At 32.8% G+C, this 27,487-nt stretch overlaps 1 protein-coding gene and 1 pseudogene across 1 annotated transcript; both read left to right on the forward strand.

Moving 5' to 3' along the window:
• Positions 1 to 3,115: 3,115 nt before the first annotated feature.
• On the forward strand, positions 3,116 to 3,724 carry LOC139852842 (glutaredoxin-C11-like). Its single transcript, XM_071842177.1, has one exon. The coding sequence runs from the start codon at positions 3,181 to 3,183 to the stop codon at positions 3,478 to 3,480; it is 300 nt and encodes a 99-aa protein (XP_071698278.1). The 5' UTR covers positions 3,116 to 3,180; the 3' UTR covers positions 3,481 to 3,724.
• Positions 3,725 to 11,444: 7,720 nt separating this feature from the next.
• Positions 11,445 to 11,744, forward strand: LOC139855407 (glutaredoxin-C11-like; annotated as a pseudogene).
• The last annotated feature ends 15,743 nt before the right edge of the window (positions 11,745 to 27,487 follow it).

A 27,487-nucleotide genomic window follows, 5' to 3' on the forward strand; every position in this document is an offset into this window, starting at 1 on the left:
AATTTTTCACGCATGAAATACACCCACGTCATTCTAGAATAATCATCGATGAAGAGAATAAAGTACCTATTTTGATTAAGAGACGGGGTCCTCATTGGTCCACAAACGTCGGTGTGCACCAGCTCTAGTATACCTTTCGCTCTCCAGGCTTTGTCACGAGGGAAAGGTTTTCGATGTTGCTTGCCCATCATACAGCTTTCACACGTGTCAGTGATTTCTTCTATGTTAGGCAAGTCTCTCATCATATTCTTCTGTTGGAGGATTTTTAGTGCGTGAAAGTTAAAGTGGCCAAATCTTCGATGCCATAGCCATGATTCTTCGACTTGAACTTTCATGGCTGTGTCTCTGATATATTGCCAACGAAGTGGAAAATTGCGATTCTCCATTGGCACCTCGGCTATTAATTTATAGTTGTTTTTCTTGTCACGAATGACACATGTTTTATCTTCGAAGAGTAACGAGTAGCCGTGCTCCATCATTTGTCCAACACTTAGCAAGTTACTCGTTAAGCTTGGTACTAAAAGAACGTCATTAATAGATCGAGTGACGTTATTAGTTTGAACAGTTATCGTACCTTTGCCTTTAGTGTCAACAAGCGCTCCATTCCCTAGTTTGACGCGGGACTTTACGGAGGTGTTGATACTATCAAATAACTTTTCATCTCCTGTCATGTGGTTGCTGCACCCACTGTCGATCAGCCAAGTATCGTCCCTTTGTTTATTTGCGACATGACAGGCATAGAATAGCTGATTTTTGTTCTCTGGAATATCTTCACTTTCTTTCGTGAAGTTAGCTCGATGATTTTGTTTTAATCGGCAATCTTTTTCTATATGCCCAAATCTTTTGCAGTTATTGCATTGTGGCTTCCCTTTGTGGAAGCAATCTTTCTCCAAGTGGTTTGTCTTTTCGCAGATACCACATGGAGGATAGTTTTTTCTTCTCTGATCAAACCCGGTTCTGGATTTTTCTCCTCCTCTCGACTTTTCTTCGAGATTTCTTTTCCCCTCATTATTAGATTTCTGAGACCTTATTTTGAGTTTAGACTGAAAGGCATTTTCAAGTGAGTTTTCACTACGCCGACTCAGTCTAGCCTCATATGCTTCAAGAGAGCCAATTAATTCTGGTACCGACAGAGTCTCAATGTCTTTTGACTCTTCGATAGCAGTAATGACATGATCGTATTTTTCAGTCATACTGATAAGTATCTTTTCTACGATCCTTTTGTCAGTTATATTATCTCCATAGGCTCTCATTTGATTTACTATTTCTTTGATTCTAGAATAGTAATCTTTAACGGTCTCAGTCTCTTTCATATTTAAATTTTCAAAATCTCGTCTTAGAGTTAGTAGTTTTACAGATTTCACCTTGGCATTTCCTTGAAATTCTTCTTGAAGGATCTTCCACGCCTCTTTGGCTGTCGTAGCTCCCATGATTCGTGGAAAGATAGACGGTGTCAAGGCTTGTTGAATGTAGCCTAGAGCAGCAGCATTTCTTACAACATTTTTGTTGTATTTTTCTTGTTCTTCTGCGGACAGAGTTTCGACGTCTTTTGGAGTTGTAAACCCGACTTCGACAATATCCCACAAGCTTTGTGCTTGGAAATATGTCTTCATTCGGATACTCCAAAAATCATAGTTATCACCATCAAAGATGGGGACGGGAATATTGTACGCACCGACGGTAGTCATGGTGTATTCGAACAACGCCCAACACGGCTCTTGATACCACTTGTTAGAATTGTAGTTGTTTTAGATTAGTTTAATGTGATAAAATAATGTATTTGTTTTAATTGATTAGTTGACTTGTTGTAAGTGAGGGGATGTTTTGAAGTATTGCAAGTTGAAGACTTAGATTTAGAAATGAAAGCTTTTTATTACTTGAGTTGTTGGTTTGTTTGTGTTACATCAAATGCAAGATCATATGCCTATTTATAGGCCTCAAATGTGGGTAAAAATATCTAGATTTTTTTGATAGAATTTTCTAGATATTTTGTTAATGATATCTAGATATTTTTGTTAGAACTATCTAGATAATTTTGTTAATAATATCTAGATATTTTTGATATAAATATCTAGATAATTTTGTAGATAATTCTAGAATACTCTAGAAATACATTAACATTTTAACAAAAAGAAACCCGAGAATTTCTTCTTTTTTCTTCATACACTCATACAGAATTTTAATCCTTTTTCTTGGCATCTGAATTGGTGGAGATCAAGTAGCCTTTTGTTCCCCACATCTATATTCCCCAACATTTTAGTTTAATAAACTAAAAAGTAAATGCATTGATGATGAAAAAGTTGAATTTTGTTATATTCGGATGCTTATTTCAGCATCATAGCTAAGTTATATATGCATACATAGATTCTTATTGTTTAAAGCATCAATTGGTTGGTTATCAGTTCGGATAAGATTAGAAGCACATCCGAGTAGTTTACGTGATAAATGTCGATCTTTTTTATTTTTAAACTATTGTAAAGTTCAGATTAGATACAATTAGAATAGTATTTCTGTGCTGCCTACATTAGACCAGTCAAATGCATGTTAATATTGGACGTAAGAGTTAAGTAAGCTACTGGATATATCTTAAAAATTATGCAGGTAATTTTTGGCCTAAGTTCGAAAATAATCTAGACTAGATAAAGGACAGGTTCTATTCGATAAACTAAAGTTTTCAACGCCTAATTTTCAAAATTCTTCATGCTGCAGGCATAGCAGCACCTGCCAAGTACTAATTCTACACATGTTTTCTGATTTCCGTTAATTCTACAGGTTTTCTGGAAGGATTCCCATATTTAACACTGTTACATGGCTTCTAAAAAGTTATACACCTCCGAGTTTTGCCCCTCAAATCATTATTTTTGCACTAAAACTGAAGAATATATTCTCCACCTACATGGCTTCTACTGATTAACTTGTAAGTATACAACATGTGTCAACTTGTTTATAGCACAATTTATCATCGTTATCAACCAAATCATCACAACCCTTTATCTAAATAAAAGATAGCCGAAAGGAACATATCTTTTTCGCATTTACTATTCGACTTTATTCTTCTTTTCCCTTGTTTCCGTCGCTTATATAAGAGTAAATCCCAACTTCATAGTTCAACAAGTCAACCTTCAAGTATTACAAACACATCAATTAGTCATTGGTAGAAGTCTAACCGATTTTCATTACATGGATAGAGTAAAAAATTTGGCATCAAAGAATGCTGCAGTTATCTTCACCAAAAGTTCATGTTGTATGTGTCATAGCATCAAGGCGCTATTCTATGACCTTGGTGCAAGTCCAGCTATTCATGAAGTTGACCATGATGCGGATATGGAGTGGGCCCTACGACGGCTAGGCTGTAATCCTGCTTTCCCTGCAGTGTTTATAGGTGGTAAATATATTGGTTCGGCTAAAGATGTCATTTCTCTTCATGTTGATGGGTCCCTGAAACAAAAGCTGATTGACGCGCGAGCTATCTGGTTCTAGCATCTTTCAGCATGTATCCCGAGTGCGTAGTAGTCTTAAGGAACTAATGTTGTGTTAGAATACTAGAAACCAAGTCTAGGAGCTGCTTTTTTGCCGGCTTTGTTGACAGAGTTGTATTGAGTGAAACTTCAAACGAGTTTCTTGGCAGTCTTTGTTATTAATCTATGCTATTTTTCGATTATGATGCACAAATTTGTGTTTGTTCATACTTTCTCTGAAAGGTTTTGTTGCAAAGAATAATATCGTATAATAGTAAGCTCTCAAAGTTCTTTGATTTATGTTTTTTGGCTATGGATGATTCTTGCCAGCAATGGTCTGTGTTATGCATTTATTTACTTATTTTATTGTGTTTTGTTATTTGTGACAGATATAGTTATTTGTTTAGTTTATGTGATATATAGTTTAGAATGTAATTATGAAGGGATTTGAGTTCACTGACTAGTTTTGGGATTCTCCCTTTGTTTCTGATCTAACAGTTGTATTATAGTGTTCCCATTATCTTATTTCAATCCATCTTTTCGATAATGTTGTAGGAATTGTGTTCATAAGTGCACAGTTTACACAATAGCTGTAATATGATAGGAAAAATAGGAAAACAAGAGTAAATTATGTATTATGTATTATGTATCATTGTCATTTGCAGATCATGTAGCACCTGAAAGGTATTGAATAATGTGCGATAATTTCATTCAAATTTCACATTGAAGAAGAAATCTACAAGGATAAATAAGAAACAAACTATGGGTTAAAATATAAAGTTAACTTCATACGTGTGATATATATTTACGAGTATGACCTACAATGAGTCAATGAAACAATGAAGCAACATGGTACATAATTTTGGTTTTGTTTTGAAAAATCATTATTATTTCATCCCAAAACCATTTTGACCGTTACCCAAACCGACCCATGACCGGTTTGCCGGTTTGCTAGGTATAGACTACAGCAATAGGTGTTAAAATGAAAAGGGACATCATTATACTAAGTAATTTAGGATATGTAGGAAATGCTTTATTGTTAAAGATTAGAGCTAGAGAAGAGATGAAAGTTTTGGGGTAGGAATATATTGCCGCAAAAGAGAACCAAAGATGATCACTTTGGTATCGTTATCCTTTGTACCCTTTTCAGCAATTCGATCACTCTTATTACAAGTATTCCGATTCCAATCGCTATTAAAATATGTCAACGATGATTCTTGTCACGCAGGCCCATTTGATCGAGATGATATAAGAAAAGAAACCCGAGAATTTCTTCTTTTTTCTTCATACACTGATACAGAATTTTAACACATACTGATGTGTTGAATTATTCGCTAGTGATGAAGCATCTGAAGAGGTGGAGATCATAGAGCCTTTTGTTCCCCACATCTATATTCCCCAACATTTTAGTTTAAGAAATTAAAAAGTAAATGCATTGACAATGAAAAAGTTGAATTTTGTTAAATGCGGATGCTTATTTCAGCATCATAGCTAAGTTATATATGCATATAGTTAGATTCTTACTGTTTAAAGCATCAATTGGTTGGTTATTAGTTCGGATAAGATTTGAAGCAGATCGGATTAGTTTACCTGACAGAGGTCGATCTTTTTGATATAAATTATTGTAAAGTTCAGACTAGATACAAAGATTTAGAGTTTCATTAGAATAGTATTATTGTGCTGCCTACATTACACCAGTCAAATGGCTTGTCAATATTTGCCGTAAGATTTATGTAAGCTACTGAATATATCTTAAAATATGCAGGTGATTTGTGGACTAAACTTCAAAATAATCTAGATAAAGAACATGTTCAATTCAAGGTAGATATGTGTTAGAATACAGCAAGCAGAGTCAAACAAAAGTCAAATTACCATTGTAGGTAATTTGACTATTGGGATCAGAAAGCAGTTTCATCATATCCCGAAATAGAGGCTGCACATCCAAACGGCTAAAAGATCAGAACCAACAAGCAGCTTTCCTTTCTTATCAAGGTGGTTCCAAAAGTGATTTGGATCCTTACCTCAATATAGAATTAGCTGTTAGATATTTGATGTATAAAAGAAAGCTAATAGCAATTGTAAAATCTTAATTCAGTTAAGTAATAAAAACTGATCAAGCATTCATTAACAGCATTCAATCTTTATTTTCTTAACATGGTATCAGAGCTTAAGGTTCGCTGATCCGAAATCAAAGCAACCAAGTATAAGCTTCAATCATTTACCCAAAAAAATCAAGCTGCCATGTCTGTTAGTGACGGTAGCTCAAAATTGCAGAAGCAGAAAATTAGCTTCGAGAACCAAGCTGCCATGTCTAAAGAAGTCGGTAGCTTAATTACTTATCGAGATATTCTATTCCGATAAACTCTTGGAACAAGGTCATACAGAAAACCGTTACAAGAGGGGTCACCAGTAGCTGCAGACGATGACAACCATCGGGTCACCTGCTGCCATGGCAACCAGAAGCAACACAAACCCCGGAAAAAAACCGGCACAACCATCACCAACCCCGAGCCTGAAATAGTAGAAAGTGGGACGGCGGCGACGGTGGTGAAGGAATCAAAAACTGAAACGGCCGTCGGCAACCATATGGCTACCTGCAAAGGCATCCTAGAACCACCTCAAAAACTGAAAAAAGGTACTTCAAAGTCTAATTTACCTCAAAATTCGATCAAATGGGTGAAGATTAAATCTTCAAACCCTAATAAATTACTCCAATCGATCAAAGTAATTGGGGTAAAACCCAATCACTTTAAATTAACTGATGATAATCAGTTCAAATGTTTACAAGAACTGATGAAAGAAGAAAAATTAGAACTCAATCCTCAAGTAGGATCGTTCCAACCGAATGAACACATCAGAGTAGAATGGATTAAATCCATTCCTCCTCAAACGACCAAGAAGGGAGAGTTTAAAAACTCTAGATTCGATCTTAAATCAAGAATAATTTCTGATGATTTAAGGGAAAAAAGGGATACGGATTTTAATCACAGGAACCCTAGAGTACCTGGTTTATACGATGATGCATCTGATAGTCTAAGGAAAAAAGGGGCAATGCCTGGAAAAACGGGTATGAGGCAAAAAATAAATAAATATGTTATTAAAGGGGATCAGGCCCAAAAATTTTATGAAAAGAAACCAGCCCAAGATGTTTATAAAAAGAGTCAGGCCCAATATGTTTATAAGGAGGATCAGGCCCAAGAGTCTAACCTTTTTGTTGAAAAATCCCAAAATTCGATTAATTTTGAAAATAAAGATTTTACTAGCTTGGAAAATAAATTTTTAAATAATCATTGTGTTACCGGAAAAGCTAATATTATTTCAAATAACGTTAAGAATAACGTATGGATTTTTGATTGTGGTGCTACCCACACCATGAGTTTTGAAAAATCTGATTTTTATGCTCAATCAAAACCTCGAGTTAGTAAAATTCAAACGGCCAATGGAGGTGTTGTGCAAGTTGAAGGGGCTGGGAAAATTGAAATCACTCCGACTATGAACTTATCTAATTGTTTATATATTCCCACCTTGTCACATAAACTTTTATCCGTTAGTCACGTTACAAAAGAATTAAATTGTTCCGTTTTACTACACCCTACGTTCTATATCCTTCAAGATATCCGAACTGGGGTGATTATTGGGCGTGGCACCGAACAGGGCGGGTTGTACTATGTGAATGAAGTAACCCAACAAGGCACCGTGATGCTTGCTCACGGTACACCTACGAGGGAAGCTTGGTTATGGCATAGGAGGTTGGGTCACCCATCTGTCGGATACTTACATGCTTTATTTCCAAGTCTTTTTTCATCCAATGTTACTTTAAATTGTGAAACTTGTATTTTGGCTAAAAGTCACAGAAGTACTTGTAAACCTAGTAATACAAGGAAAGATGTACCTTTTGCTTTAATTCATTCGGATGTATGGGGTCCTGCACCGGTCATTGGGGGGAAGAATTTCTGATATTTTGTCTTATTTATTGATGATCATACCCGAATGACTTGGATTTATTTTCTATCCCACAAATCAGAAGTTTTAGAGAAATTTTCCCACTTTTATAAAATGGTACAAACCCAATTTAATAAAAACATACAAATGTTAAGGTCCGATAATGGGGGTGAGTTTGTAAACTCATCAATGAAGCTTTTTTGCGAAAATAATGGGATTATTCATCAAACATCGCGTGCTCATACTCCCGAGCAAAATGGTGTAGTCGAACGTAAATATCGACTACTTTTAGAGATGACGAGAGCTTTATTAATTGAATCCAAGACTCCGAAAAGTTTTTGGCCCAAAGCTCTTGCTTCCGCTACCTATCTTATCAACCGATTACCTACTAAAGTTTTGGGCACAAAAACTCCTAAAGACACTCTTTCCCAATTTCATACCTTTCCGACCTCATTTAGCATTGAACCTCGCATATTTGGGTGTTCTGTCTTTGTTCACATTCCAAAAAGTGAGCGCACCAAACTAGATCCATGTGCGGAAAAGTGTGTGATGGTTGGTTATGGAATAAACCAACAAGGATATCGGTGCTATAGTTCAAAAAGACGTCATGTCTTTACTACAATGAACCGTGACTTTGTCGAAACCGAATATTTTTATGATACCCAACTCACGAGTGAGGGGGAGAAAGAGGATAATGACACTCTCAGTTGGATAACCTGGATACCTAAACCTGGTAACATTCAAACACCAACACCAAATCCCGATCCAGAATCACCAAATCCTGATCCTGAATCACCAAATTCTAATCCCGAATCACCAAATCCTAATACAGAATCAACAAATCCTTGTCCCGAATCACCTAACATTGAACCAAATGAAGTCTCCTCGAGTCATGAGGTTCAAGAGGAACAAAACAGTCAACTCAAGATATACCACTTGAGAACAATTCCACTTCTGCTGAAGCTAAAGAAAGATATGTTCTACCACAAAGATCCAACAGAGGAGTACCACCAAAGAGATACTCTCCAGAAAAAGAAGTTCAAAGATCCAGATACCCAATTGCTAATATTGCACACGGAAATCTATCAAATGAAGCACATAAATTCAATTCTGCTTTATACTCTGAAAAAATTCCAGCTACAGTTGATCAAGCAATGAAATCTGACAAATGGAGAAAGGCCATGGAAGAAGAAATAGAAGCACTCAAGAAAAGTGACACATGGAAAAATGTGTCATTCCTCAAGGAAAAAAACCAGTAGGAAATCGATGGTTGTTTACAGTAAAATACAAACCAGATGGTACCATTGAAAGATACAAAGCCCGGCTAGTTGCCAAGGGATATACTCAAACCTATGGAATAGATTATTCTGAGACTTTCTTACCAGTTGCGAAGATTGATACCATAAGGGTCCTTTTCTCAATTGCTGCAAATGAAGAATGGTCACTTCACCAATTTGATGTGAAGAATGCCTTTCTACATTTCGAACTAAAAGAAGAAGTCTATATGGAAGCCCCTCCAGAATTCTCCAAAAACTTCAAAAATGGGGAAGCTTGTCGACTTAAGAAAGTTTTATATGGGTTAAAACAATCCCCACGGGCTTGGTTTGGGAGATTCACACTATTTATGAAGAAATATGATTTTAAACAAAGTAACTTGGATCATACACTCTTTTTTAAACGAAAGAAAAATTTAATTACATGCTTAATCATTTATGTCGATGATATGATAATAACAGGAAATGATAAAGAGGAGATTTCTAACTTAAAAATGAATTTATTTAAAGAATTTGAAATGAAAGACTTGGGCAGACTTAAATATTTTTTGGGGATTGAGGTATTACGATCCCAACAGGGAATATTTATCTGTCAAAAGAAGTATATTCTTAACTTTCTTGCAGAAACATGTATGATTGACTGCAAACCAGCTGATACTCCAATGATTCCAAATCAAAAGCTATATATGGGAGATGAAGCTAATTTTGCTGATAAAGGACAATACCAAAGGATGGTGGGAAAACTCATTTATCTTGCTCATACTCGACCAGATATAGCTCATGCAGTTGAAGTTGTGAGTCAATTCATGCATCAACCACAGGTTCACCATATGGAAGCTGTAATGAGAATCATCAATATTTGAAGAAAACAGCGGATCATGGAGTTGTTTTCAAGAAGAATGGGCACCTCGAAACAAAGATTTATACAGATGCAAGCTAGGCTGGTGAAAAAGGAGATAGAAGATCAACGTCCGGCTTCTTTACAATAGTCGGAGGTAACTTAGTTGCATGGAAAAGCAAGAAACAAAAAGTTGTTTCTCTATCAAGTGCAGAATCAGAATTTAGAGGGATAGCCAAAGGAGTTGTAGAATCATTGTGGACCCGAAAACTACTAACAGAGATCGGATTTCCACCAGAAGATAGCATTCAAATATTATGTGATAACGAAGCCGCCATTGCCATATCAGAAAATCCAGTTCAACATGACCGAACCAAACATGTGGAAGTTGATCGACATTTTATTAGACAAAAATTAGATGATGAAATCATTTCCCTTCCATCAATCAGATTCGAAGATCAACTAGCCGACATCCTCACCAAATCAGTCAACGGAAGACTCTTCAGTGAAGTTCTTAGCAAGTTGAATATCGGAAACCCCACTATTCAACTTGAGGTGGAGTGTTAGAATACAGCAAGCAGAGTCAAACAAAAGTCAAATTACCATTGTAGGTAATTTGATTATTGGGATCAGAAAGCAGTTTCATCATATCCCGAAATAGAGGTTGCACATCCAAACGGCTAAAAGATCAGAACCAACAAGCAGCTTTCCTTTTTTATCAAGGTGGTACCAAAAGTGATTTGGATCCTTACCTCAATATAGAATTAGCTGTTAGATATTTGATGTATAAAAGAAAGCTAATAGCAATTGTAAAATCTTAATTCAGTTAAGTAATAAAAACTGATCAAGCATTCATTAACAGCATTCAATCTTTATTTTCTTAACAATATGTAATTCTGGCTTGTTAGTTGTTACCTATTTACTCAAAATGTGTCAACTATTGTAATATGAACTTTAACGCATGGTTATCCATAGTAAGACTTTCTTTACTTAGTTTACTAGGATGGAAATGGGTTGAAAAAAAACCTCGGGTGGTATCCGTACCCGTGATGGATGAGTAAATTCAAAAAAGTTGACCCGGGTCATGACTACCAGTGGCACGCATTAGTTAATATGTATGTGAATTAATCCCATGGGTTTACCCTCGGGTCATGGGTATCTGCGGGTCGCTGGGTCAAAGGAACTGGCGAAAAATCTACCAGTTAATGGGTAGAAAGACTTTTTGACGGTCAAGTTGCGGATATTAAGGATCTATGCTCATTACCCACGAGAAACGGGTGCCCGTTTGACTCGTTATTCGTTATAGTTGGGTAGCTTATCCTTGCTAACCAGACATTCATGATTTTACTATGATCTTTTGAACCTTCATTTTCACACGATCTATTCATTAGAGATTCTATTCGATAACAAACTATCTTCAACGCCTAATTTTCAAAATTCTCTGTGCTGCAGGCATAGCAGCACCTACTGAGTACTAATTCTACTCATGTTTCTGATTTTCGTTAATTCTACAGGTTTTATGAAAGGATTCCCATCTTTAACACGTCCAAAAAACTTAAAAGTCATACGACTCCAATTTTTGCCTTTCAAATCATTATTTTTGCACTAAACCTGAAGAATATATCCTCCATCTACAATGTTTCTACTGATTAGCTTGTAAGTATACATGTGTCAACTTGTTTATAGCACAATTTATCAATATCAAGCAAATCATTACAACCCTTTATCTAAATAAAAGATATCCAAAAGGAACATATCTTTTTCCCATTTACTATTAGACTTTATTCTTCCTTTTCCTTTACATTGTTTCGCTTATATAAGAGTAAATCCCAGCTTCATAGTTCAACAAGTCAACCTTCAAGTATTACAAACATATCTAGACTTGATCATTAGTTCTTAACAATTAATTAGAAGTCTAACCGAATTTCACTAATGGATAGAGTGAAAGCTTTGGCATAAAAGAATGCAGCGGTGATCTTCACCAAAAGTTCGTGTTGTATGTGCCATAGCATCAAGGCTCTATTCTATGACCTTGGTGTAAGTCCAGCAATTCATGAAGTTGACCATGATGCCAATATGGAGTGGGCCCTACAACGGCTAGGATGTAATCCTGCTCTCCCTGCGGTGTTTATAGGTGGTAAATATATTGGTTCGGCTAAAGATGTCATTTCTCTTCATGTTGATGGGTCTCTGAAACAAAAGCTGGTTGATGCACGAGCTATCTGGTTCTAATATAAATCATTCAATTTTCAATAATGTGTATTAGGTTCATGTTGTTTAATAGGAAAGCTGAGCAGGAGATGGAGACTGTGGTTAAAGTATTTCAGCCTGGACCTTTGGGAATTACAGAGCATAAATTCTCGATCGAAGAGATTGAGAAAGTGAATGCTACTGTTAAAAGAGCGCCTGAGAATTGGAAGAGGAATGCAATCATCGAACGAAATAGACCTATTGTGAAAGATAATCATAGTTAATTTCGTTTGTGTTTGTTCATAATTCTTTGATAGGTTCTGTACATTAGTAACCTCTCAAGGTTCTTTGATTCGTTCTTTTTGGTGATGGATGATTCTTGCCAGCAATGGTCTGTTTTTTGAATTTATTTATTTTGTTCTGTTTTGTGATGGATGACAAATATAGTTACGGAGTATTTGTTTTGTCTGCAATTATGAAGAGATTGATGAGTTCATTGACTAGTTGTGGGATTTTTCCTTTGTTTCTTATGTAACAGTTGTATTATAGTGTTCCATTTAACATATTTCAATCCATCTTTTTAATGTTTCGATTCTCTTATGCAGTTTTGTAGGAACTAAGAAGTGTGCTGATGCTGAATATCATCAAGTTCATATTTTCTTGGCATAATGTGACTTTTGGCTAAACAACATTATATTGATTGTTACTTTAACATCTTAGAATTTCTTTTAAAAAATTTATTTGAGTTGTTAGAAAGGTTCATGTGCATGTTAGAGCTATAAAAACTTTATTGTCTTCTGTAGTATGATAGAGTATAGTTACTTCGAATGATAGTCTTTACTTGTGTGATGACCCGTCCAAATCCATTTGGACGAATACATCATTCATCGATTTCACAGTGAGGTACTGACCTCTACATGATACGCTTTGTAACCATTGCATTCTTTTGAAAAGGCACACCATAAATGAATATCTAATTCCAAGGTTTTTGACTTTTGATGATTTCTACATATAGACAATCACCGTAAATAATATTTTACAATACTACATCCGTTGATAATGCAGTCAAAATAAGATACATGGTGATGATTTTGTGAATGCAACATTTTCTCGAATAAACCATGTATGATTCCATGCACAAAGCTTGTATAACATATAAGCAAATAGCGGAAGACTTCTAGGAACCTGAGAATAAACATGCTTAAAAGTGTCAACATAAAGGTTGGTGAGTTCATAGTTTTAATGTTGCGCATAATCTGTATATAAAGGTGAATCACAAGATTTCAGTTGTTTCATCCATAAACGTTTATCAAAATATTCTACGAAATTGAGCACCCTGGTAACTAAACTTAACGTATATATAATAAGTACCCCTGTTTTAACATACATGCAACCAACATGTACAATACACGTAAACCAACGTGTACTAAACTCAAATAGCATACGTCTGTTTTATAGTTCAGGCTAGGGTTTCTATACCTGGAACAGACGGGGATGTCAAGCCCTATGGATCCATATATAACTACTCGCGCCCACCAGTTCTTATAACCGGCAGTTACTAGTTACCAAAGCTAAGGGATTTTTGGTTCAAACTCAGTGTAGTATTAAGTATGTATTTGTGTCCATTGTTTAAAATAAAGTGCATGTATTCTCAGCCCAAAATATAGATTGCAAAAGCAATTAAAAGGGGATCTATAAACTCACAATACTGTATTTCGTAGCAATTATGCACATGACGGCACTGAACAAGTGCAGGGTTGGCCTCGGATTCACGAACCTATATTAGTATATGTTGATCAATAACTGTCTAACAAGCTAGGTCAGGTCATAGTGTATCACAAATCCTAATGCTCGAGACCGACATGCAAAAGTTAACAAAAGTCATCTCAAAAGTCAATCTGACCCAATATGATCTTTAAATCTATACATGTTTATTATATTAACGTAGTATAAGTCTTGATAATTGAACGAATTTATAATTTATCAAACTCAAGATATTATTTATTTCAGGAGCTATATTATATTTGAATTATCATGACAATCGAAAATATTTTATTATTTCACATAGTTTTCCAATACTTGTAAAATCAGATTATAGTGTTTATAAAGTTTTAAAACATGATAAGACAGTCAACTTTGACAATTGTTCAACAAAACGAGACGTGCCTTATATAGAAATTCATTTACTCGATTAGTAATATCTAAAAATCCAATTTATCAATCTCATAGACAAGTTGTTTAAATATTAATTTACAGTTTCAAACACAATTTCAATTAACGTCAAACATAATTCAGTTGACCCTATCTTTTAATCCGTTCATCGAAATCACACGATTTCTAAATGGAAAGTTATTAATTTTTCGATAGCTTTCCAACGACATGCATATCATATACTTTATATCAGTAGCATATGTATCAAATTCGTGATTCATCATAAACTATCTAACGAAAAAATTAAAGCATACAAGCATGCATAAACATATATACTCGAGCACTAGACATGGATACACTATTAATATATAAAAGATAAGATATGAATGCTCACATATCAATATTGTGATTCAATATTGCAGGAAAGTACGTAGACGCAACGGAGATGATAAACACTAGGTTTAACTTGCGAACAATACCCACGAACATTACCCATAACCTCCATAGCTATAACCCATAATTTCCCTAGCTTCATCCCGCTCAAAAACCCATTTTTGAAAATAACTCGCTCATGACCTCGTCGTAGTATTTTATGTATAATAATAATACTACTAATATTAATATAATAAGATTAATAATAATTTTTAATAATAATAATAATAATAATAATAATAATAATAATAATAATAATAATAATAATAATAATAATAATAATAATAAAGTATTAGACGTATAATGCTTTACATAAACGTATTTGTTTCAAAATATATTTAGAATAATTATCGATGGAATTATAAGATAATATCAAAAGATTGAAATATCAAATACATTGAATTATGATTTCGAGTCCCTATTGAGAGGTCCACTTTGATTTAGATAAACCTTTCATTTTTAACGATATTTGGAATAAATGGTAAAGTGATCTTCGAGTAAGGACAAAGTGTCAAGTAGTGAGAGCAAGTCAGATTGGTGGAAATTTCTGTTAAATTTCAATACATGCCTTACAATAATTGCCTCGTGACTTTTGATAGGATAAATTAATTGACCTTCATATTAGGTATTGTGAAAGTGAAATTAGAGAATATAGGTAAATTAGAAAATAGATATTGACAAGTTAAATAGATCGACATTTTACATTAAGATGATTCCTTACGTTTGATGTTTCCTTTAGACTTAATCCTACGAGTCATGATTAAACTAGAAGTTAAAACATTGAAACCTGATATGATTCATATATGATTTTACGTTCATAAACGAAAACGTCTTTTTGATATAATAGACTTTTTAAGAATGTCTTATGACATAACAACTTCTACTATTATAACCTTTGTAATAAAATGATTTGGAATATAAAGTAATTGGAATATTAAAATGCCTTTGTAAACGTTTTTATATAAATAAAGTATATCAATTTTAAAACTTTAAAAATACAAATGTTACAAAATAATATTTCTTATTATTTAAACGATTTCAAGATATATAAATTTGAATATTATTAGTTTTGAAAAACTATATATTATATATTGTCCCAAATTTATATTTCGAAATGAAAATATATATATTTTAACTTAGTCATAAAACGTCTTGATTTAAAATAATATATTTTGATAAACAACGAGCCACTGATTTATAGAAGCAAATGACCACAACGCTCAATTTTATAAGTTACATTTTTTTATAAGGTAATTTATTAATGAGTAAGTCAAATTATTAATAAGGGTACACGACGAGTAACACAAAAGGCTAGTTTTCTAAACGTACGAAAGTGCGTTCGAAAAACCAAAAGTGGTACATGAGTCGAGTGACAACGTACAAGTCATTTGAACAAAAATTACATTTTTACCATGAACGTAAATATAATATAATATATAAGTAATTATATAAATTAAATATAATATATATAATAATAATATAAAAGTGTCGGCAAGATTAATCGATGGATACCAGCTGGAAAACATCTCCATGCGATCGTATGGGAGATGTGCTATGAAGCCATGCGATCGCATGGCATCTCTTTGGTGGCCAAGTCTTTAAATCGAACGAATTCATTTCAGTTACACACACACATATCACTTATCCATCTATATTACTCCGTATATATATTTATATTTATATTTATTATATTATTATTATTATTATTATTATTATTATTATTATTATTATTATTATTATTATTATTATTATTATTATTATTATTACCAAGAGTAATATTATAGTTAGGAGTATTATTGTTATTAGTATTACACCTAAAATACTACGACGAGGTTCTGCCCGCATGATTTCAAAAATGAGTTTTTTCGAGTAGGATAGGGCTAAGGAAATTATGGGTTATAACTATGGAGGTGATGGGTAATGTTCGAGGGTATGCTCGTGAGGTCAAACTAGTGTTTATCATCTCCGTTGCGTTTACGTACATTTCCTGCAATATTGAATCTCAATATTGATACGTAAGCACTCATAATTTAACTTTTACATACTAATAGTGTATCCCTGACTAGTGCTCGAGTATATAGGATTATGCATGTTTGTACTTTTGATATTGCCTTTTGTTAGGTTATGTTGAATCCTGAATTAGTTATATATGCGGTTGAGATAAGATATAAGATATGCATGTCGTTGGAAAGCTAGCGAAAAATTAAGAACTTTTCATTTAGATATTGTATGGTTTAGATGAATGGATTTGAAGTTATAGTCAATTGAAATTTGGTATTATTATTAAAAATGATTATTATTATCGTCGTTATTACGTCGTTATAGTTCTTATCTAATTATTATTATTATTATTATTATTATTATTATTATTATTATTATTATTATCAATAAAAAGTATTATCATTAAAAATTATTATTATTACTATCGTTATTATCGTTATAGTTATAATTAGTATTATCATTATCATAATATCTATTATCATTAGTATTATTATAATTAAAAATCAATATTAGTAACACCTAATTATTATAATTACTATTATTATCATTAACACGAACGTGATATAAAAGACGATTAAAAGCTATTAAACAAACCGATTAGGAAATAATGTGTAACGACCCGGGAATTTATGACCAAATTTAAACTTAATATTTATATGTTTCCGACATGATAAGCAGAGTCTGTAATGTTGAAATCTTAAAAAATTTTGAACTGTTTTCATATATACATTTGACCTTTGACCATTCCCGACGATTCACGAACAATTGTTTATAAATAAATATGTAAATAAATACATATATGTAAATAAAAATATAAGTGTATATATTAATTGGAACGAATATAATACCATTTAATCATTTGAATTAAATGTGTAGAGTAATATACAAAATAAATAATATGTTATTAAAATAAAAAAAATTATATATATATATATATATATATATATATATATATATATATATATATATATATATATATATATATATATAACATGTACACAATTATGATTATATGTATGTTCTAGTATATATATATAACATATATCAATATTAAATATGTTATCAGATAATATAAGAATTACATAACTAATAATATGTAATATCTATATATTAAAAAATACTTACAAATTAAAAATGTAGTTGTTATATTATTAAAATTAATATTAAGATTAACATTAATGTCAGTAGCATAATAATTAATAGTAAAAAAAATATGATTATTAAGATTATCATTTCCCTTATTACCATTATCATTAAAATCATAATTAATATTATAAATACTATTATAAAGATAATACAAATTATCATTACTATCATTAATAATATTATATTTAAGAGTATTATTAATAATTATTTGTATTACCAGTATTGTTAGGATTATTGTTAACTATTATTATTATTATAATTATTTATATACTTATTATTCTTATTTGTATTAATATTATTATTTATTATTATTATTAATATTAATTGTAATATTATTATATATTATAATTATTTATAATTAATATTAAATAGCTGTAAACAAGTTTGGGATCCTTTTAACATCACCATCAGACTTTAGCAGTTTTGTTTTCTCCCCAAAATTCGTTACAAGTCGAATTATTCGTATATATCATTCCAAAATCTGTTTCAAATCATTTTCCATCTGTAGATGATGATCTCAATTCGTACAAATCAAAAGCTAAAACACAGGGATGAATCCAAAACTTCTGTTAGCAATAGCATTCAAGATTTATTTTTATTTTATTTTTTTGTACCTGATGATGGAACCTGTCGACCTAATCTCATTACAAAACAATCGATCACTCTGTGATATTGAGAAAATTCGTTCACTTTCTACACCCCCAACTCAAATTATAACTGTATGTAATCGATAAAATCTATTAAGAAAAACGTTTTTTTTTAACAGGTAATACCCCTGTTCTTGGTTTCAAATTTTGCTAAACCTCAATTTTGTATTAAATTTCAAAATCTGAAAATGTAGATAAGTTAGGAAACTTATACTTAATCTATCTGCAAAGATTCATAATCCAATTCCTCCTTTTGATTGAGAATTTTGGAAGTCAAAGTTTCAAAGTTAAAAAGTCAACAGGTTTTCTGTGAATGAATTCGAGTTTAATTTCATGTTTCAGGTTAAATTGATAACTCCAAAAGTTTCTAGGAACAATTTAGAACGTATTTCGTATTGAAAGTTTTGTCTAAAACGATCTCAAATTCGAAAATCAAGTTTGAGTTCTTATTTTTTTTTATCAAACAGCGACTGTTATTCTTGATTTTATTTTTATTTTTCTCGTGACTGTTATCGAATACTACAATTATTAGTTGTTGTTATTTCATAATAAATCCTAAAACTAAATAAAGTACTTAATAATAACTTGATTGAAATGCTCTGGTCGAACTGGATGTTGGAGAAGATGAGAAAATAAGGAAACAGATGAAACGGGTTATATTCAAATCAATGGGATTCAAAACAGAAAATGGGCATCAGCCCAGCAGGTTTAGGTGTTGTCGGGTGTGCGAGTGGTCGCGGATTCGAGTCCCGGCTTGGACAGCTTATTATTCTTTTTGGAGTCTTGAAGGTAGTCTCATGTTCTTTATTATTATTATTATTATTATTATTATTATTATTATTATTATTATTATTATTATTATTATTATTATTATTATTATTATTATTATCATTATTATTATTATTATTATTATTATTATTAATTATTAATTATTATTATTATAGATTGTTATTGTTATTGTTATTATTGTTATTATTGATTGATATTATTATTAAGTATTAGTAATATTATTAGTATTATTATCATTGTTACTATTATGATTATGAATATTATGGATATTATTATAATTTCTATAAAAATCATAAAATTTATTATTTGTTCATTAAAAACTAATACTTGTATCATTTTATAAGTTATAATATTGTCATTAGTATCATTACTAGTATTATAATTATTATCAGTATTATAATTATCATTATAAGTATCATAATCATTATTATTATTATTATTATTATTATTATTATTATTATTATTATTATTATTATTATTATTATTATTATTATTATTATTATTATTATTATTATTATCATTGTAAGTATTATTATGTACATTATAATGATTATCAATACTATGTAATTTCTAAAGTCATTAACATAACTAACACTAACAATAAAATTAATATATTTTTATATATTATTAATATCATTACTTTATTACTAATAGAATTATTATCATTATTACTAATACTAAGTATTATCATTATCATATTTATCATTACAAATATTAATTGGGTATTACTATAATAACTATCTTAATAAACAAATGATATATATGTATAAAGATATATTTAATACTTATAACATAACAAAATTAATATTTTATATACAAAATGAATATTTCATATATTAATATAAAAATGATATAATTAGTAAATTATATATACACAAACTTATTCGATTACGGTATGTATATTAATAAATATACAAATGATATAGGTTCATGAATCCGAGGCCAACTCTGCATTGTTCAGTATCTTCATATGTATTTTTACTACAAAATACAGTATTGTGAGTTTCATTACTCCCTTTTTAAATGCTTTTGCAATATATATTTTTGGGACTGAGAATACATGCGCTTTTATAAATGTTTTACGAAATAGACACAAGTAATCGAAACTACATTATATGGTTGAATGATCGAAGTTGAATATGCCCCTTTTACTTGGTAACCTAAGAATTAGTAAACCAGTCTACTAATTGACGCGAATCCTAAAGATAGATCTATTGGGCCTAACGAACCCCATCCGTTGGAGCGGATGCTTTAGTACTTCGATGTTGTTTTATCATGTCCGAAGGATTTCCTGGAATGATAGGGGATATTCTTATATGCATCTTGTTAATGTCGGTTACCAGGTGTTCAATCCATATGAATGATATTTTTGTCTCTATGCATGGGACGTATATTTATGAGAAATAGAAATATGAAATCTTGTGGTCTATTAAAATTATGAAATGATTATTTATGTTAAACTAATGAACTCACCAATCTTTTTGGTTGACACTTGAAAGCATGTTTATTCTCAGGTATGAAAGAAATCTTCCGCTGTGCATTTGCTCATTTTAGAGATATTACTTGAAGTCATTCATGACATATTTCTAAAGACGTTGCATTCGAGTCGTTGAGTTCATCAAGATTATTACTAAGACAATTATAGTTGGATATATTATGAAATGGTATGCATGCCGTCAATTTTCGATGTAAAGAAAGTTTGTCTTTTAAAAACGAATGCAATGTTTGTAAAATGTATCATATAGAGGTCAAGTACCTCGCGATGTAACCAAATGTAATGTATTCGTCCAGATGGATTAGGACGGGTCGCTTCATAATGAGTATGAGTATCATGATGAAATTTAAATTTTTGTAAGATATTGATTTAGATAAAATTATTGTTTTTCATTATTTTTATCACTATTATTATTATTAAAAGTATTATTAATATTAAAACTATCATTTTTACAAAATTATTATTTTAATAAGAATATCATTGCTAATATAAAATTTTCATTATTTTTATTAATATGAATTACCATTTTATCATAATATCATTTTAACAAATATAAATATTGTTATTATTATTAATAGAATAATAATAATTATTATTACAAAATAATATAACTTTTACTTACTATTATTATTATCGATATTATTTTATCAAATAAATATGTAATACAAAGATGTTTTACTACGTGTAACATAATTACACTAATACTATCTATCATATTATTTTTATGATGTTAAATGAACTTTATAAATTTTATTACTTAAGATATATAAAAGTATATTTTATATAAAATTTTATTTATTAATAAATGAATTATATTATTTACTCTAACAGATCTTTTAAAAATATTCAAAAATATAAAACGACGATATTTAAACTATATATTAATCATGTATAGATTTTGGAAATTATTTTGAGTCAAATTGACTTTTGTTGACCTTTGCATATTAGTCTCGAGCATTAGGATTGAGATACACTATGACTTGACCTAATTTGTTAGACAAATATTGACCAACACACACACACACACACAGATATATATATATATATATATATATATATATATATATATATATATATATATATATATATATATATATATATATATATATATATATATATATATATATATATATATAATTAATTTAGGTTCATGAATCCGAGGCCAACCTTGCACTTGTTCAATGACGTTATATGTATTTTTACTATGAAATACAGTATGGTGAGTTTCTTTTACTCCCTTTTAAATGTTTTTGCAATATATATTTTTGGGACTGAGAATACATGCGCTGTTTTTATAAACGTTTGACGAAATAGACACAAGTACTAAAAACTACATTCTATGGTTGGATTATCTAAATCGAATATGCCCCTTTTAGCTTGGTAGCCTAAGAATTAGGGAATAGACACCCTAATTGACGCGAATCCTAAAGGTAGATCTACGGGCACTAACTCCCCCATACTGGAAAATGGTATGCTTTAGTACTTCGAGTTTATATTATACAGATGGATTTCTGTTTTGGGGATATTCTATATGCATGATGTTAATATCGGTTACCAGGTGTTCAATCCATATGAATGATTTTTAAACACTTGCGAGTGTATGATTATTGAATAAAGAAAATCTTGTGGTCTATTAATATTATGGAAATGATTGATTATAATAAACTAACGAACTCAACAACCTTTTGGTTGACACTTTAAAGCATGTTTATTCTCAGGTATGAAAGAAATCTTCCGCTGTGCATTAGCTCATTTTAAAGATATTACTTGGAGTCATTCATGGCATATTTCAAAAGACGTTGCATTCAAGTCGTTGAGTTCAATAGAGATTATTATTAAGTAAATGACAGATTAGATCATTTATAGGTTGGATATTATGAAATGGTATGAATGCCTATCAACTTTAGATATAATGAAAGTTTGTCTTTAAAAACAAATGCAATGTTTGTAAAATGTATCATTAGAGGTCAAATACCTCGCGATGTAATCATATGTTATTGTATTCGTCCTTATGGATTAGGACGGGTCGCTTCAACTTTGATTATCACAGTTCAAGACGCAATAGTCTTGTCTTTTACCCAACTCACCTAAGAAGTTTTTCAACTAAACAAGCTCTTTAGAAGCTTCTGCAATAGCCATATATTCGGCTTCGGTGGTTGATAAAGCAACACTCTTTTGTTGTCGAGACATCCAACTAACCGCTACCTTCCCTATTGTGAAAACATAACCCGTAGTGCTTTTTCCCGAATCATCACATCCACCCAAATCAGCATCCGCATAACCCCTAAGTATGAGATTGTTTTTGGAGAAACACAATCCCATATTAGAAGTACCTTTCAAATAACGAAGAAACCATTTGACCGCTTCCCAATGCTCTTTTCCCGGATTAGACATATAACGACTTACAACTCCCACTGCTTGAGCAATATCGGATCTTGTACAAACCATGGCATACATAATACTACCCACGGCCGATGCATATGGAACCTTTTCCATATCCGTTTTATCTTTTACCGTCTTTGGTGATTGACTTTTCGATAACTTAATCGTGCTACCCAAAGGCATAGAACGAGCCTTTAAATTCTCCATATTAAACCTCTCTACTACTTTCTCAATATATTTGGATTGAGACAAGTATAGAGTACCTTTCACACGATCACGCACAATACTCATGCCAAGTATTTGCCTAGCACCACCAAGATCTTTCATCTCGAATTCACGGGAAAGTAATCCCTTCAACTTGTTAATTTCGGACATGTTGGAACCTGCAAGTAACATGTCATCAACATACAACAATAAGATTATATAAGAAGACTTGAGTTTCTTCAAGTAGCAACAGTGATCCGCTTCACATCTTAAGAAACCAATCTTCTTCATAAAATCATCAAACTTCAAGTACCATTGCCGAGGTGCTTGCTGTAGCGACCCCGACAAATCGTCAAGTGACGGCGTCGTCTACGTATGGTCCCATTACATGGTTATAAGTATTTATAACAAAGTTTGACCGAAAATATGTCGCATACATTTCATAAAGGATGTTTCAATGTTTACAAAAGTAATTCCCAAGACAAGTACATAACAAAAGTTATTGTTCATATGAAACACGTGCGACATAGTTTAAAATAGCAAAAAAAGACGCTCCACATATGCAAGTATACTCGACATCCAATGCAAGTATCAAAAAGTATGTGCGGAAGCATGTATCACCTAAGTTCAAGGACCTGAGAAAAACATAGAGAATCTGTCAATGAAAACGTTGGTGAAATCATAGGTTTAAATAAGTAAATGAGTAAAAGCAAGCTGAACCACAAGAGTTGCAATATTGATAAAGTCATAGTACATTCTAAAAGTTAATATTCACGAGCACCCAATTATCAAAGCTTAACATTCCGTCCGTTGAATACCCCATAAATTAGTGCTAGAACAACACTGTTTCCCGAAAATATATTTCATCCGTAGACGGTAGCGAACCATCAAAGATGAGGGTTGTCAACCCATATGGCCATATAACATAAGTTCTCGCTTACACCATCTGATATAACTAATGATAATCGGATTGAGGATTTTCGTTCTAAACTCGTATGTAGAATGTTTGTTTTCCCGTTCTTGTGTTCACTTAGTTCAAAAGAATCGTTTATGTTTTCTCATCCCAAAAGTAAGTTTAAAAGAGTAAAAGTGGGACTATGATCTCACCTTGTATGCACAAACAAAAAGTACTTCGACAAGTAACGTGTGCAAAGAACAATGCTAGTCTTGACCTAAACAAATAGGTTGTATCAATAACGATAGTCACGAAGGGTCAAAGATGTTCAGTTAGTCCTATAGCTCAATACGACTCGATTAATAAAGCATGTGAATCAAATTGTCAAGTTTCATGCAAGATACAAGTAGTTGAGCATGTTAGAACGATTGTATAATCGTTTGGTTAAGTTTGACTAAAAGTCAAACTTGGTCAAAGTCAAAGTCAACGGGGTCGGGTCGGGTGTCCGACAATTTTCTCATGATGAGAAGTCATATACGAGCATAATAGTCAAGTTTCATGGTAAACGGGGTTATAGTAAAGCGGGAAACATTTTTGTGACATGAAAAACAAAGACAAAATGAGCTGGGCAGTATGCGCGGCGCGCTATGGGTTGCGCGGCGCGCACCCAAGTGTAAATCCTGGTCAGAACTTAACCACGAAGGCAAACATCTGGGATTTTTAATTCTGCGCGGCGCGCGGGTATATGCGCGGCGCGCAATACCTGGGAAACATGCAGTTTGCAGAAAAATGGTCCAAGTCACGAACCAAAATACAATTTAACACATCTCATGCACCGAAAACACTTAAAACGCATATCATATATCATTAAAAAGGTAATTTGACAAGGAGAATAACTAAACGCATTTACTCAATCAAAACCAAACAAACTCATATCAAAATCACCATTATTGCTCATCATTTATTACTCCAAGTTCATAAATGCCATATTATGATTCGGGAAATTAATGCACATGTGTAATACGCCGTTTTGAAGATAATCAAGCATACAATACAACTAAACGCAAAAAAAACAACATGGCAATCATTCAATGCATCTAAGATTCATTTCAAGTTCATCAAACCCTAAACTAAATTCACCAAATTTCATAATCAAGTTTAGGAGGTTTCCTTAATCAAACTTTACATCAAAATAAAGCTAGTAACACTAGGAGCATAATTAAAACATGAAGTCTTAGCATCTAACAACATATAAACACTCAAATCTCAAGGTTAAGCATGTTATCTTTCAATATGAACTAGTTACATCAAAATAATAAGAACAAGCATACAAATCACATAATCATACTAGACTTGAGCCATAGACACTAATCAACAACCCTTTTAACTCAAAAATCTCAAGAACACATAAAATTAGTGATTTTAGAAAGTTATCCAAATGAAATGAGATTGGTATGGAATCGAAGAGGAGATCACGAGGAGTTCGAATATGTAATTTGTTTGGCCCGAAGCTTGATCGTTTGAATATGGATGATGAATTGCTTTATGAAGAATTTGAGAAAAATATGAAAGTGTTAGATGAAAAGGAAAATGAAAATGAAGAAATGAGGTGGAAGTGTTGACTAGTCAAGTGGCTAGTCACCACTTTAGTGTTTTGGCAAAACAAGTCCCTCTACTTCCAATCGGGTGCGTTAAATTACCTAAACAAGATAAATCGAAACGCGTATTAACGGGAGATGTTATAAACATATAACGGAGTTTAAAATAGTTAAACGGAAAAGTTGACGGAAAAAGGCGGGATGTTACATTACCTACACCTTAAAAGAAATTTCGTCCCGAAATTTAGGTAGGCGTAGTAGTCGTTGTTTCTTCCTCGGAATCTGACGTTTCCGTAACCGGGAATAGATGAGGGTGTTTCTTTCGCATTTGATCTTCTCTTTCCCAAGTAAACTCGGGTCCCCTTTTAGCGTTCCAACGGACCTTGACAATCGGGATCCGGCTTTGTTTCAATTCCTTCTCGACGTAGTCCACAATTTCAACCGGTTCCTCCACAAAATGAAATTTGTCATTAATAGTAAGTTCCTCGAGAGGAACGACGATATCGGGCTCGGCAAGACATTTCTTCAAGTTAGATACATGAAAAGTAGGATGGACGGAGCTTAGTTGAGGCGAAAGATCCAAACGATACGCAACGGTTCCAACAAGTTCTAAGATTTCGAAAGGACCAACGTACCGCGGATTTAGTTTCCCACGTTTCCTAAAACGGATGACACCTTTCCAAGGTGCGACTTTTAACATGACGCGGTCACCGACTTGAAATTCGAGGTCTTTGCGTCTTTTGTCGGTATAGCATTTTTGACGACTCCGGGCCGTCCGAAGCCTATCTCGGATTTGAAGAATCTTCTCGGTGGTTTCGTGAATGAGGTCGGGCCCGGAAATTTGCACGTCACCCACTTCGGCCCAACAAAGAGGAGAGCGACATTTTCGGCCATATAATGCTTCAAAAGGTGCGGCCTTAATACTCGCGTGATAACTATTGTTATATGAGAACTCGGCGAGGGGTAAGTGCTTGTCCCAAGCTTTTCCAAAATCAATAACGCAAGCCCGTAACATATCCTCCAATGTTTGTATGGTACGTTCACTTTGCCCATCGGTTTGGGGATGATATGCGGTACTCATGTCTAAACGCGTCCCCAACGCTTCTTGTAACGTACGCCAAAATCTAGAGACGAAACGACCATCTCGGTCGGAGATAATCGATAAAGGTACACCGTGTCGGGCTACAATCTCCTTAACGTAAAGTCGTGCAAGTTTCTCCATTTTGTCGGTTTCTTTCATGGCAAGAAAGTGCGCGGATTTAGTGAGGCGGTCAACAATGACCCAAATAGTATCATAACCGCCCGACGTTTTCGGTAGTTTGGTGATAAAATCCATCGTGATCCTTTCCCACTTCCATTGTGGGATCTCGGGTTGTTGAAGTAACCCGGACGGTCTTTGGTGTTCGGCTTTGACTTTAGCGCAAGTCAAACATTTGGCAACGTATCTAGCAACTTCCTTTTTGATATTCGGCCACCAATATTGTTCTTTAAGGTCATGGTACATCTTATTGGCGCCGGGATGAATCGAGTATCGTGATTTGTGGGCTTCGTCTAGGATGAGGTTTCGTAAATCGCCGTATCTAGGCACCCAAATTCTTCCGGCGTAATATCGAAGTCCGTTCTTCTTAACTTCGAATCGAGAGACGAGAATGTTTAAAAGTTCACGCCCGATGTGGTTGTCTTTAAGAGCCTCCTCTTGAGCTACCCGAATTTGGCTATTAAGGTTGGAGTGAATGGTGATGTTTAAAGCTCGGACACGAAGAGGCACCGCTCTTTCTTTTTGACTTAAGGCATCGGCCACTACATTTGCCTTCCCGGGGTGGTAACGAAGCTCGCAATTATAATCGTTCAAGGTCTCAATCCACCTTCGTTGTCTCATGTTTAGTTGCTTTTGATCGAAGATATGTTGGAGACTTTTGTGATCGGTAAAGATGGTACTTTTGGTACCAAGAAGATGGTGTCTCCATAACTTAAGTGCAAAGATGACGGCACCGAGTTCAAGATCATGTGTCGTGTAGTTTCGTTCGTGAACCTTGAGTTGTCGA

Source organism: Rutidosis leptorrhynchoides, chromosome 6 (assembly GCF_046630445.1).
Source record: "Rutidosis leptorrhynchoides isolate AG116_Rl617_1_P2 chromosome 6, CSIRO_AGI_Rlap_v1, whole genome shotgun sequence".
NCBI classification, from domain to species: domain Eukaryota; kingdom Viridiplantae; phylum Streptophyta; class Magnoliopsida; order Asterales; family Asteraceae; genus Rutidosis; species Rutidosis leptorrhynchoides.